Genomic DNA, 13,111 nt, shown 5'->3' with positions numbered 1-13,111 from the left:
GGCACCCGGGAAGGAGAAGTGTAAACTAAAAGCATTCACACTCTCAAATTTGAAGATATGAACCAGAACTAAGGAGAATCAGACAGAGTACACATTTTGTGTATACCTTTAGGTTTTCTTCTGAACCTTTTTTGTTTTTAAATATTTGTGGTAGAGTGATGTCCCAATAGATCTACTTGATGTGGATAAGAATTCTGCTGTTGTGAGCTTTAGCAGCTGTGACACAGAGGTAAGTTAAAAACAAACAAAAAACCCTTCACGTCTTGGTTTTGTTGCACTGTTTAGAGTAAAGTCTGTAAGTGCTGCCAGGGTTTGAAATTGGTGTCTCCACCATCCCCTTACTGGCTTTTCTTGTACAGTCTGCTTATGTCCTTTCCCTCTCCTCAGATGTCCTGACCCTGAGGCCCTGCCCTATGCTCCTAGGTCCTGTCCTAGACTGCCCTGAGCCCTCATCCCTGCACTCATCCTGCTTCCTGTCTGCTAACTCACCATTGGCCCTCTCGTGTCCTGCTACACAACTTATCCCTTTAGCTTCTCTGCCTGAAGTCTTGCCACTCACCGCAGGACTTGGCCGATGCCACTAGAGAGGTCTTCGAAAAGTACAAATGTCACTACATCGTTTCTCACATCCTATTAAAGATTCCTGTTTCCACCGGGCGGTGGTGGCGCACGCCTTTAATCCCAGCACTAGGGAGGCAGAGCCGGGTGGATCTCTGTGAGTTTGAGGCCAGCCTGGTCTACAAAGTGAGTTCCAGGAAAGGCGCAAAACTACAGAGAAACCCTGTCTCGAAAAACCAAAAAAAAAAAAAAAAAAAGATTCCTGTTTCCTGCTGGCTGAGGTCTAGATCTTCATTGTGCATAGAAGTCTTCCTGTGTTTCAGCTCTTAATTGTATCCCCAGTTTTACCCCTACATGGTGCTACCTCTCCTTTCACAAACAGTTATTGTGGCAAAAATGTTCTTCAATGTTTTTCTTGAAAACGCTATAGTTTTGCACTTCCCTACATTATTAGTACATATCTGTTCCTTCCTGTTCTTTCTGGTACACTCTGGGTTTCTTAGATGCTTACAGAAAGCCATCCTTGGGTGGCCTTTTGTTGCGCCCTCACTCTCTATGAAGTACCTGTGATTAGATCGTGCTAGGATTGGGGGACATGCCTGCCCTACCACTTCCTTCTGTTTAGTACTGGCAGACGGCAGTTTCAGAACAAGGTATGACCCCTGAAGAGAATTTAGGGACAAGGTAAAGCCCAGATTAGAGGTACTAGAGAAGGCAGACCATAGGAGAGATTAGGTAGTTACGTGCTTATTTTTAAAGGGAGTAATAGGGATGGGGATGTAACTCAGTGGTAGAATGCATGTGTAAGGTCCTGGATATGATCTCCAGAACCACCAAAGGAAAACAAGAAAAAAAATTGAAAACAGGTTAAGAAAAAGTAGATAGTTATATAAGTTATGATGGGCTAATTTTGTTTATTTCTTTACCGCTTGGGGCAGAATCTCACTGAATACCTGGCTGGGCTGGCTGAAACCCTCTATATAGTTCAGGTCTGTCTGCTTCTGCCTCCCGAGTGCTGGGATTAGAGCTGTGCACTACCACACCCAGCAGATGATCTTATTTTAAATATAATCTCATACTAAGCATTTTCTTCTGGTTAAGAGAAAAAAAATTAAATCATTCATGTCACTGATACGTGATTTGTCATACGTTGTTTGTGAGTAAACACAAAGAGCCTGCTTATATGAAAACAAATCCAATTACTGGTCATTGTGACTCACACCTGTAATCCCAGCACTTGGAGGTGGTAGGAATTCAAGGTTATCCTTGGATGTAGTGGTTACCTTGTCTCACACCTCCCCAATGAAACAAGAGGTATAAATTTAAATACTTTTATTCTGAATTTGCTCTGATAAAGTAACCCATGTGGGGCCCAGGGATGTAGCTCAGATGGTAGAGCACTTGCTTAGCATGAACAAAGCCCGGGGCTCATGCCCGGCACTCCCTTAACCTGGCATGGTGGTTTATACCTGTGACCTCAACACTCTGGAGCAAACAGGAGGGTCAGGAGTTCTAGGGTAGGCTTGGTTACGTAGCTGTGCCACTGGGATACAAGGTGCCCTGTCCTAAACAAAAAGCAACTAACCTGCTTTATTTACATCACTGTAGCATTATTTGAAAAGATTATTTTATGCTAATTTAAAACTTGTTTCTAGCCGGGGGAAGGGGGTGGGGAGAGGTGGAGGGGGAGTGGCGAACGCCTTTAATCTCAGCACTCAGAGGCAGAGGCAGGCAGATCTCTGTGAGTTCAAAGCCAACCTGATCTATAGAGTGAGTTCCAGATCAGCCAAGGAAACCCTGTCTCAAAAAACCTAAATAAATAAATAAATAAAAAGAAAGAAAGAAAGAAAAGAAAAGAAATTGTTTGTAGGACTCTGGCTTCTCAAGAAAGAAAGAATGCTTATTGTGGAGATTTGAAATATTTTAAAAAGTAGGAAGACAAATATAATCCTCTCCACACATCACTTTCAGCATATGGCCCCTTCTCACTGTCTCTTTTGCTCCTCCTAAGCCCTTATTTTTTTAGTGATAGTTGTTCAAGTAAATAGCAAACAGTATGATTGATGGTGTTTGTTGTTTCTACACTTTAAATTCTTCCAGTCAAACGACAACTTTCTTCTTGCCACTTACCGGTGCCAGGCAAATACCACCAGGCTGGAGCTCAAGGTAAAAAAAACTGTTGGAATTGCCTTTATTTCCATCATATTTTTATTTTTTGATGCTCAAGAACAATTTTTATAAGTTTTGGGTTTTAACTGTGTGTGTGTGTGTGTGTGTGTGTGTGTGTGTGTGTGTGTGTGTGCTCACTAAGGCCAGAAGAGTGTGGTGATACATTGTGTACCCTAATAAACTTGCCTGAGGATCAGAGGACAGAGCTAGCCACTAGATTAGACATAGAGGTCAGGCAGTGGTGGCACACACCTTTAGACTAAGGATTTCATAGAGGTAAGAACTAGTGGCTGGCTGTTCCGCTTCTCTGATCTTTCAGCTTTCACCCTGATATCTGGCTCTGAGTTTTTTATTAAAAGACCATCTAAAATTCAAACAACAGAAGAGGACATTAGATGCCCTGGAGCAGAGTTGGGGCAGTTGTGAGCCACCTCACATGTGGGTGGCTGGGAACTGAACTCAGGACCTTTAGAAGAGCAATACATGCTCTTAACCACTCAGCCATCTCTCCAGCCTTATTGCCTTATTACCTTTATTTCTGAATGTTTGAACTTTCTTTTTCTTTGGTGTATCTTATAGGTGATGTCATTTCCCTGCATATAAATTCTCTGCGAAATGAATCATTTTGAAGTAACACCTTCAAAATGACCAGTTGGGTTTTAGTTCATCCTGGCCTCTGTATCTGTTGTTAGTATTCAATCATCTCTAAAATTGTAGTCAGTAACCGTCTCTAAAAATATTGCTCTTCTTCCAACTACAATTTTTTTCCCTAGTTTTCTTTCATTTTGTCAGGGAGAAGGGTGGTGGGGATGAGATCTGGTCTTACTTATCAGTCTTATCAGGCTGAACCTGAACTTTGGCGGTTAGCCTCCCAAGTGCTGGGATTACAAATGTGTGCCACCATGCCCAGCTTTGCTGGTTCTGTTATGGAAATTCTAAGTATGCTGATCAACCATGGCAATCTTGCCACCTAAAATCACTTTGAAGCAAATACAATGTATTTATATTTCATTTGTAAGTATTTCATCATATTTAAGAGATGAGTGCTAAACCAGGACATGGTGGCTCATGCCTTTAATCCCAGCACTTGGGAGGCAGAGGCAGGAAGATCTCTGAGTTCGAGGCCAGCCTGGTTGACAGAACAAGTTCCAGGACAGCCAGGGCTACACAGAGAAACCCTGTCTTGAAAAAACAAACAAACAAACAAACAAACAAACAAAAAGATGAGTGCTCTTTTTTAAAAAAAGATGTAACTATAATACTATTTTCAAACAAAATTTGACAATAATTATTATTATGAAATATAATGTGTAAATTCTGCAGATTCATTTTTGCATATTTATCCATTTATAGTCTCCATATAGCAGAGTTATTGGAGTTGTGGCAGGGCAGGCAGAAGAGGCTGCACACCTCCAGCACTGCTCTGAGTGAAATCTCTGCAGTTTAGTACATCATTCCTGGTGTCTGACCTCTCACCAGCTCCAACCAGCTGTGTTCCAGACATCTGAAATGAAGGATTTCCCAGTCTGGGTGTGATTGGTTTATAATATGCTTCTCTACTTACTTCCTGGAAACATCTATTTCTATGAACAGATTTGTAACAATACCTCTGTGTAATCCCCAAGTCTGAGAAAGTAAAGTATTCTAATTTAGTTTTAATTATTTCAAAAATTTATTTTTCTATTTGGCAAAAGTGCCGAGTTTTTAACCATTTTTCCTGTGATTCTTTTAGTATATTATGTACTCATCTTTTAGTTATGCAGGGTTTGTTTGAGAATGATGCCTTATCTTGAAATGGCATAGGAGCAATGAGCTGGGACAGATCAACTGAACATACATGATGGTGATCACTTAGAGGGTGGTCATTTAAAGGCTGTCAGGATCGTTTAAAGTTTTCCTACACTCGTGTAACAGAAGTGTTTGTTAGATGTTTTGTATCCCTCCGAATAGTCCAGGAAAGATTGGACTTAAGTATTTGATACCTAAGTGAACATCTGAAAATATATTTATGCTGGTGACTTCTACTTTTTTATGCTATCAGATTCGCTCAATTGAAGGCCAGTATGGCACACTTCAGGCATATGTGACTCCGAGAATTCAACCAAAAACCTGTCAGGTTCGCCAGTACCACATCAAACCGCTCTCACTCCATCAGAGAACTCACTTTATTGACCACGACAGGTAGGGCGTGGGGGAGAGTGCTGTGTTTTTAAATTATTACGTTATTCAGACAAGCCTGCTTTTATTTTTTTTGTTACATCTCATTTACTCTATGTCTGTATGTGTTTGCATGTATTGTATGTGGGTGCACGGGTGCCATGGTGGGAGTTGGCACCCTCTCTTCACTTCGTGAGTCTTAGGGATTGAATTCAGGTTGTCAGGTTTAACAGGAAGTGTTTTTACCTGCTGAACCACCTCACCAACTCATGGCTACTTTTATTTATTTATTTATTTACTTATTTTTATTTTTAAGACTTTTCACAGCTGGGTAGTAGTGGCACACACCTTTAATCCCAGGACTGGAGGCAGAGAGAGGTGGATCTCTGTGAGTTCAAGGCCAGCCAGGGCTACACAGAGAAACCCTGTCTGGAAAACAAAACAATAACAACAAAAAAGACTTTTTACAAAATTTAATATTTTCATTTTTCCTATTTAGATGTTTTATTTATTCTTTGAGGATTTCATACAATATATTTTGGTCATATTTTCCTTTCTCCTAACTTCCTCTCAAATCTTCCTCCAACTCCCTATCCACCAAACTTCATGTACTTTCTCTCTCTTAAAACAACAAAAAGCAAGTGAACGTAGAGTCTAGTTTGTCTTGACAGACTACTCCAGAGCATGGGGCCACCTGGTGTTTGGTTGATAGTCAGGGTTTCTATTGCTGTGAAGAGACACAATGACCACAGCATCTCTTATAAAGGAAAAACATTTAATTGTGGTGGTAGCTTACAGTTTCAGTGATTCAGTCCGTTATCATCATGGCAGGGAGCATGGCACCTGGGAATATGGCGGCATGCAGGCAGACATGGTTCTGGAGAATTCTAAATCTTGAACCAAAGGAAACTCAAAGCCTGCTTCCACAGTGACACATTTCCTCCAATAAGACCACACCTACTCCAATAAAGCCACACCTCCTAATAGTGCCACTCATTTTGGGAGCCATTTTTTTTCAGACCGTCACATTCTACTCCCTGGTCCCCAAAAGCTTGTAGCCATATGATAATGTAAAAATGCTTCCAGTCCAACTTCAAAAGTCCCTATAGTCTATAACAGTCTCAACAGTTCAAAAGTCCAAAGCCTCTTCTGAAATTCATGCAATCTCCTAATTGTAATCCCCTATAAAAATCAAAATAAAAAAACATCACATACTTTCAACGTATAATGGCCCAGGATATGCATTACCGTTCCAAAACTCCAAACTCTGCATCTCCATGTCTGATATCAAAACACTCTTCAGATCTCCAACTCCTTTCAGCTTTGTTGACTGCAACACGCTTCTCTCTCTTGGACTGATTCCACTCCCTGTTAGCAGTCATGGCAGATATTACACAACTCTGGCATCTCTAATGTCTTGAGGTCTCCAAAGCAATCCTGGCTTCTCCTTCCCAGCTTCACACAGTGGCTTCTCTGGGCTTCGTTCAGGGACACCCCTGACACATGCCTGGCCTCAGTGGCTTTTCTTAGTCACAGAGGCAGGTTCCACAATGCCTTTCTGTATCCTTGACTCTAAAGTCAGAACCATGTGGCCAAGTTCTGCTGTTTGCTGGTGCTGGAACATGGCCTCCTTGTTCAATTACATCTTCACCAGCTTTCTGTTTTCCAAGGTTACCTTGGTGGTTAAGTTTGGCTATCCTTGAACTTGCTCTGTAGCCCAGGCTGGCCTCAGACTCAGAGATCTGCCAGCCTCTGCCTCCCAGCGCTGAGATTAAAGGAAGGTGTGCACCACCACATCCAGCTTTAAGCTTTTCTTAAATTCCCATTCTCTTTAGTTACTTTTAATTAAAAATTTAGCTGGGTGAGATCTTGCCCTGAGGTCATCACTCCCATTAATTAACATCCACTGAAAAAAAAAAAAAAAAAAAAAAAAAAGCTTTTCTGATGAGGATTGAGCAATGCACTGATGTATGGGAATAAATAGGCCGTTAGGAGTTGTTTTATTGCTATGTTTCTTTAGCAGAATAATAATCATTGGTTCCTCTAGGACCCATTAGCCTTTCTAACCCAGGTTCTTAGCCTCATTGACAGTGTCAGGTATGGGTTCCGTCTCATGGAGTGGGCCATAAAGCCGGTTTTTATTTTTATTTTATTTTATTTTATTTTATTTTATTTTATTTTATTTTATTTTATTTTTTGAGACAGGGTTTCTCTGTGTAGCTTTGCACCTCTCCTGGAACACACTTGGTAGCCCAGGCTGGCCTCGAACTCACAGAGATCCACCTGGCTCTGCCTCCTGAGTGCTGGGATTAAAGGCGTGCGCCACCACCGCCCAGCAAAGCCGGTTTTTAAAAAGGTTGGCTACCCCCATAACGTGTGTGCCGCCATTGCAGCAGTGGGCATGTCCCGCAGGCAGTTCATTATTGTACCCGCAGGCAGTTCATTATTGTAGCGCACGCGTTTGGGGCTGCTGAGACTGATGATTTCTTCTCTCTCCCAGGAGCATGTATAACACCTTCCAGCACTATAAACACAAACCAGTAGGGACCAAGCTACTAGTTGAATGCCAGCTAGATTTCTGCTTGTTTTATAACATAAATAGATGGCATCTTCAGTAATAGGGTCTATCAAGTTGTGAAAGATAATCAATAGCATTGGTAATACTCTGTTATGCTTGGGGTGGGAGTGCAATGTATGGGATCCCACTAAGCCAACAACTCAAAAAGATGAAATCCATTCCTGGTACTGGGGATTTTATTTGGTAGCATATTATGTCTAATTGGGGTATTGCATCGCCCATTTAAGCTTTTGTGTGTGTGTGTGTGTGTGTGTGTGTGTGTGTGTGTGTTAGGAAGTGTCTACAGTAGTAAGTCCCATATGGCTTTTTCAAAAGGCCTTTAGTGTTAGTTATCCATATTCTCCATATTCCCTCTTGTACTCTATCCTCCCATCCTCCCCCACCCCACTTAGTCCTCCTGTTCTAATCCCCTTTTTTCCTATATAACACTGTATTTTATTTCAACCTTCCTTTGAAGATCCCCTCCTCCTCCCTGGTCCCTTACTAGCCACCTAACCTCTGTGGGTATTCTAAAGGAAACACACGTATCTAAAGCATAAAAGTGAACACACACATATGAGAGAAAACATGTAATGATTGTCTTTTTGGGTGGGTACCTCACTCAGGATGATTGTTTCTGGCTCCATCCATTTACCTGCAAATTTCACAATTCCATTTTTCTTAACAGCTAAATAATATTACATTGTGTCTGGTAGTTGTGTCAACATTTAAAAATTAAAAGTTATTTTAACTTAAATGTTTAATAATTAGCTTTAATTTAATAATTGGCTTTAATATTTCTAATAAACACAAGACACTTTGCCTTATTTTAGAAGCTGTGTTGAGTTTGACTGCCCTGTCATCTGTTGCCATTCTGAGATCACTGAAGTAGCAGTTTTCTTAAGCACCTGTCATGAGCAGATAGTGTTTAGCATTTAGACAGCACAGTGGTTCCCTATGAACAGCCTGCATTGTGTTAAGCTCAGCATCATATTCCCTTCTCTTGCACCTCAAGTAGTAGATGTAGAGTAGTCAACTGTGATAGTTCCTGATATTTCTAATGTAAGCATCTTAATGCTGATAGTTTTTTTTTGGGGGGGGGAGGGGGACGAGATAACGTGGGATTATGTAACACAAATTGCTAAAGGTCTTATTAATAAAAACAAAAACCTGGAGCCAGATATTGGGGTGAAAGCTGAAAGATCAGAGGGATAGAACAAGCCACAGCCAACCTCACCTCTCCAACTCCTCAGCTGATCCCGTTTCCTCAGACTGAAAACTTCTGAGTCCTCTCGCAGAAGGGATCTCAGCTGAACTGCTTAAAAGCCTCTAATTCCTGGTCCTCATGTCTTATACACTTTTCTGCTTCCTGCCATCACTTCCTGGGATTAAAGACGTGTGTCCTTCCCAAGCAAATCATGAGATCTCAAGTCCTGGGATTAAGGGTGTGTGCCTCCACGCCTGGCTCTGTTCCCAGTGTGGCCTTGAACTCACAGAGATCTAGACAGATCTCTGCCTCCAAGTGATAGGATTAAAGGTGTGTGTGTGTGTGTGTGTGTGTGTGTGTGTGTGTGTGTGTGTGTGTGTTTGTGTATGTGTGTGTGTGTGTGTGTGTGTGTGTGTGTGTGTGTGTGTGTGCGCGCTTAAGGGGAGTTCCTTGTCTGTGTATCCTGCATAATGGCCGTTAACAGCTTAGATGCAAGATTGTAAAACATCTGTAGCGAACATCTGCCCTCCGGGGTTCTCCCATTGTGCTGTAAACCTGTATTTAAGACCTCTTCCCTCCTTCAATAAACAGTATTCGGCATTAAATAAATAAATAAATAAATAAATAAATAAATAAATAAATAAATAAATAAAAGGCGTGTGTGTGTGTGTGTGTGTGTGTGTGTGTGTGTGTGTATGCCACCACTGCCTGGCCTCTGTCTACTCTAGTAGCTGGCTTTGTCCTCTGATCCCCAGATAAGTTTTGTTAGAGCACAAATAGAATATCACCCCAGGATTAAGCAAAAGAAAATGGAAAGGGCCGGGCTCTGGTGCATGCCTTTAATCCCAGCACTCGGGAGGCAGAGCCAGGTGGATCTCTGTGAGTTCGAGGACAGCCTGGTCTACAGAGCGAGATCCAGGACAGGTACCAAAACTACACAGAGAAACCCTCTCTAGAAAAAAACCAAAAACAAAAAACAAAAAAAGAAAAATGGAAAGGAAAGAGATAAACAGCAATGTAATATTTTGTGACGTGTATTTTGCCAGGTGCTTATATATTTTAAAATGTTTTATTAGCAGATATTACTTTTACATAATAATTGGTTTATTATGAAATTTTTTACATGATCCTAATGTATTTTAATTATATTCTCTCCTGCCCTCCCCAGTTGCCCACCTCCTGTCCCCATCTCCTTCAATGTCTTTGTGTGGGAGCCAGCTAAGTTCTCTAGAGTTGTTCACAGAACATGGGCACCTTCCTCATGAAGCTTTAACTTTTTGTGTATCCTTAGGGAGAGTTGGGGCCCCTGAGCACCTCCTTGTTCTGTGACATGATATAGATGGCCCAGTCTTGTGTAGGTTACCGTGACTACTGTCAGTTCGAGCAAACAACAGCCATGTCATGCCCACAAGTACTCTTGATTCTTAAAGCAAGACAGGTAGATCTCTGTTTTGTAAATGGGAAGTAGAGGCTTGGAAAAGTAGCCCACTTTTTGATACAAGTACCAGAGCTGTGGTTAGAAGCCAAGGCCCATGTTCTTTGTAATGCAGCTTGCACATCAAAGGTTGTATAATTAGAATAAGATACAAGGGGGAAGTTTTCTTAGGAAATTTTCTGGGAAACATTAAAAAGAATTCATTTTTGTCCATTTTTTCTGTTTTATATTAAACCTAGGGCCTCCTGTATGGCAGACAATCTATTGTAGAGCTGTATCGCAAGACATTTTTGTATCTTTTATTTTGAGGCAGGATCTTACTAAGTAGCCCACGCTAGTCTTAAACTTGCAATCCTCCTGTAGTAGCCTTCCAAATAGCTAGAATTAAAGATGTATGGCTGAGAAATATTCCTTTTGGTTGCATTTTTTGCTTACAAGTCAAGGTTAAGGTTAGTGGGCTCAGCACTAACAGGGAAGGAACAGCAACATTGGCAGAGGCTTGGGTTGTATTATGTTCCTAAGTGATTGGTTATTTCTCTGGGTTGTAGGTTTTTAATCTGCATATGAGAGGCTTGCTCGAGCAGACCTCACAAGTCCCGTCTAGCTTTTGATTCCTAACTTGATTCTGATCCCACTGAAATTCCTTGTGAACACTCCCTTCTGTGCGCTTCCTCAGCTTTTTATAAACACCCATTTGTGTCTTAAACTTTTTGGTTGAGTGATTGATAATTATGTTAAGACAGGTTCATACTTTGTAGTCCAGGCTGGCTTTGAGTTCAAATCCTCCTGCCTCAGCCTCCTGAGTGCTGAGATTACATATGTGAGCCACCACTCCAGACTGATTTATTTTAGAATCTCTCCCTTACTTTATTATAATAATTTATAAAGCTGTTTAACTAAATCCATGCGAGATAGAAGGTACTGTTTTCTAACTTGTCTCTGGGACACAGCTGGTCGAGAGTAAGGATTCAGATCCGTGCCTACCCCACCTCAAGCCCAGCTGTTAAGGTTTACAATATGTTGATTATTTCCCTGAGGTGATTCATGTATATTTTGTAGTCTATGTCATACAAATAATGCATGAATTTTCAAACAAGCAAATCTACCTGAATAACCTCAATTTAGTTTATAAAGCATGTTGTGATGAACAAAACAGTTTTTCATATCGCCTAACTATAAGGCACTTAGCAAAAACAATTATAGGTATAGACAAGCATTCAGATTTTTATCTGTAAAATTAAAATGTTCATTTGATTGATGTGTAAGATTAATTTCATAACACTTCTTTTTAGAAGTATTTATATAAAGCTGAGAGTGGTAGCACACACCTGTAATTCTAGCACTTGGGAGACTCAGGCAAGATTGACAGCATTTGAGGTTAGCCTGGTGTATGTGGTGAGTTTCTGGGCTACATAGCCCCTGTATAAAAATTTTAAAGTTAATAAAATAAAGTGTTTAGCTGTATTTGAAATTCTGCTTATAAATGTATGTGTATAGTCTTTTCATGGATCCCCACACAAATGCATGTCTCTACTGCTAAATTGCAGACCCATGAATACATTAACTCTAATAGGCCAGTTCAGCTTCGCTGAAGTTCACTCCTGGGTAGTGTTCTGCTTGCCTGAAGTTCCTGAAAAGCCTCCAGCAGGAGAATGTGCAACATTTTACTTTCAGAATACCTTTCTGGATACACAACTTGAGTGCATATACAGGTAAATCAAATTTATTACCTACTATCAAATGGTAATATAAAACAGCAAAGTTTTAATTTGTTTTAAAACAGGAATAATTTCAAAATAATGTAATTAAAAATCTGTAATGTTCAACAGAAGCTATTAAATAGAATTGAGTGTAATTTTATTAGTAAAAATGAATATGCAAAGATTAATATTTTTCAGTAATAATATGTCTATAAAATCTATAGTAATATTTGAATTATAAATATAATTTCCTACAGTTTTTAGATATCTGTTAAACCCATTAAATCTATGATGTCATTTAAGATGTCTCTATTTTTTTTGCCCTGATGATCTACCAATCAATGAGAATGGGGCATTGAAGTCTCCTGTGATTATTGTGTTGGACTAACCTGTGACTTTACCTCTATTAGTATTTGTTTGGCGAGACAGAATGGACCCATGTTCAGTTCACGTATGTTTAGAATTGTAATGTCCTCTTGACAGATTGTTCCTTTAATCAAAATGAAGTTAATTTTTTTAAATCTTTTCTGACTAGTTTGGTTTAAAGTCTATTTTGTCAGATTTCAGAATAGTGACACCTGCTTCTTTGTTACCTCATTTGCTTGGGATAAGTTTTTCCTTCATCTCACCGTACAGTAGCCTCTGTCTTTGATGGCAAGGTGTGGGCTTTAGAGACAACAGGTAGATAGGTCCTACCCTTAGGTCCCTCCTGCTAGTCTGTGACTGCTGAATGGAAAATTGAGAGCATTAGTATTTTGGTTTATAGCTGAAAATTCTGTATTATTGCCTGTTCTTTGTTGATTTTGCAGTATTCTGGTTTCTTTGCTGATTTTGCAGTATTCTGGTGTTTTCCTGTTCTCTCCTGCTTAACTATTATTACTCGAGTGGTTTATTCTTTCCTTGTGGCCCCCTGGATGCCTTTGTCTTTTTCTTCAGTCAGAGAGTTCCTTCAAGTGTCTCCTGTGAGTTGGCTTCCTGGTCGTGAGTTATTTTTATAATGGAAAAATGATAGCTTTGTTGGGAGTAGTAGTCTGGGTTAACAGTTATTCTCTTAAAACTCGAAAAAGTTTTCTAGCTTTTTAAAGCATCTCTTGAAAATCCTGCTGTTGTTGACCAGCCTGCCTTTCTATGTGACTTGAAGATCCTCCCTTGCTGTTTGCAATGCATTTTCTTGGTTCTGAATATTTAGTGGTTTGGCTATAATGACAAGGGGCAGTTCATTTCTGGCCCTGTCTGTCTGGCGTCCTAACTGCCTCCATATCTGCATAGCCATTTCTTGTCTAACTTAGGGAAATTTTCTGCTGTGAAGTTGTTGAGACTGTTTTCTA

General features: G+C 40.3%; 1 protein-coding gene across 3 annotated transcripts in view; it reads left to right on the top strand.

Annotated features, from left to right (window-relative positions):
• The window catches only part of Bbs7 (Bardet-Biedl syndrome 7), a 38,385-nt gene that overhangs the window by 20,480 nt on the left and 4,794 nt on the right, over positions 1–13,111 (top strand). For 2 of the 3 annotated variants that reach the window (XM_059265240.1, XM_059265239.1), the window contains exons 12-15: positions 155–229; positions 2,659–2,724; positions 4,769–4,908; positions 11,631–11,795. In XM_059265240.1, coding sequence (XP_059121223.1) covers positions 155–229; positions 2,659–2,724; positions 4,769–4,908; positions 11,631–11,795 — 446 coding nt within the window. The remainder of the gene's footprint in view (positions 1–154; positions 230–2,658; positions 2,725–4,768; positions 4,909–11,630; positions 11,796–13,111) is intronic. The other variant, XM_059265241.1, reaches the window with a different exon arrangement.

Source organism: Peromyscus eremicus, chromosome 6, assembly GCF_949786415.1.
Source record: "Peromyscus eremicus chromosome 6, PerEre_H2_v1, whole genome shotgun sequence".
Lineage (NCBI taxonomy): Eukaryota > Metazoa > Chordata > Mammalia > Rodentia > Cricetidae > Peromyscus > Peromyscus eremicus.
The sequence above is the reverse complement of the archived record's forward strand: the minus strand, read 5'-3'. Positions and strand labels throughout refer to the sequence as shown.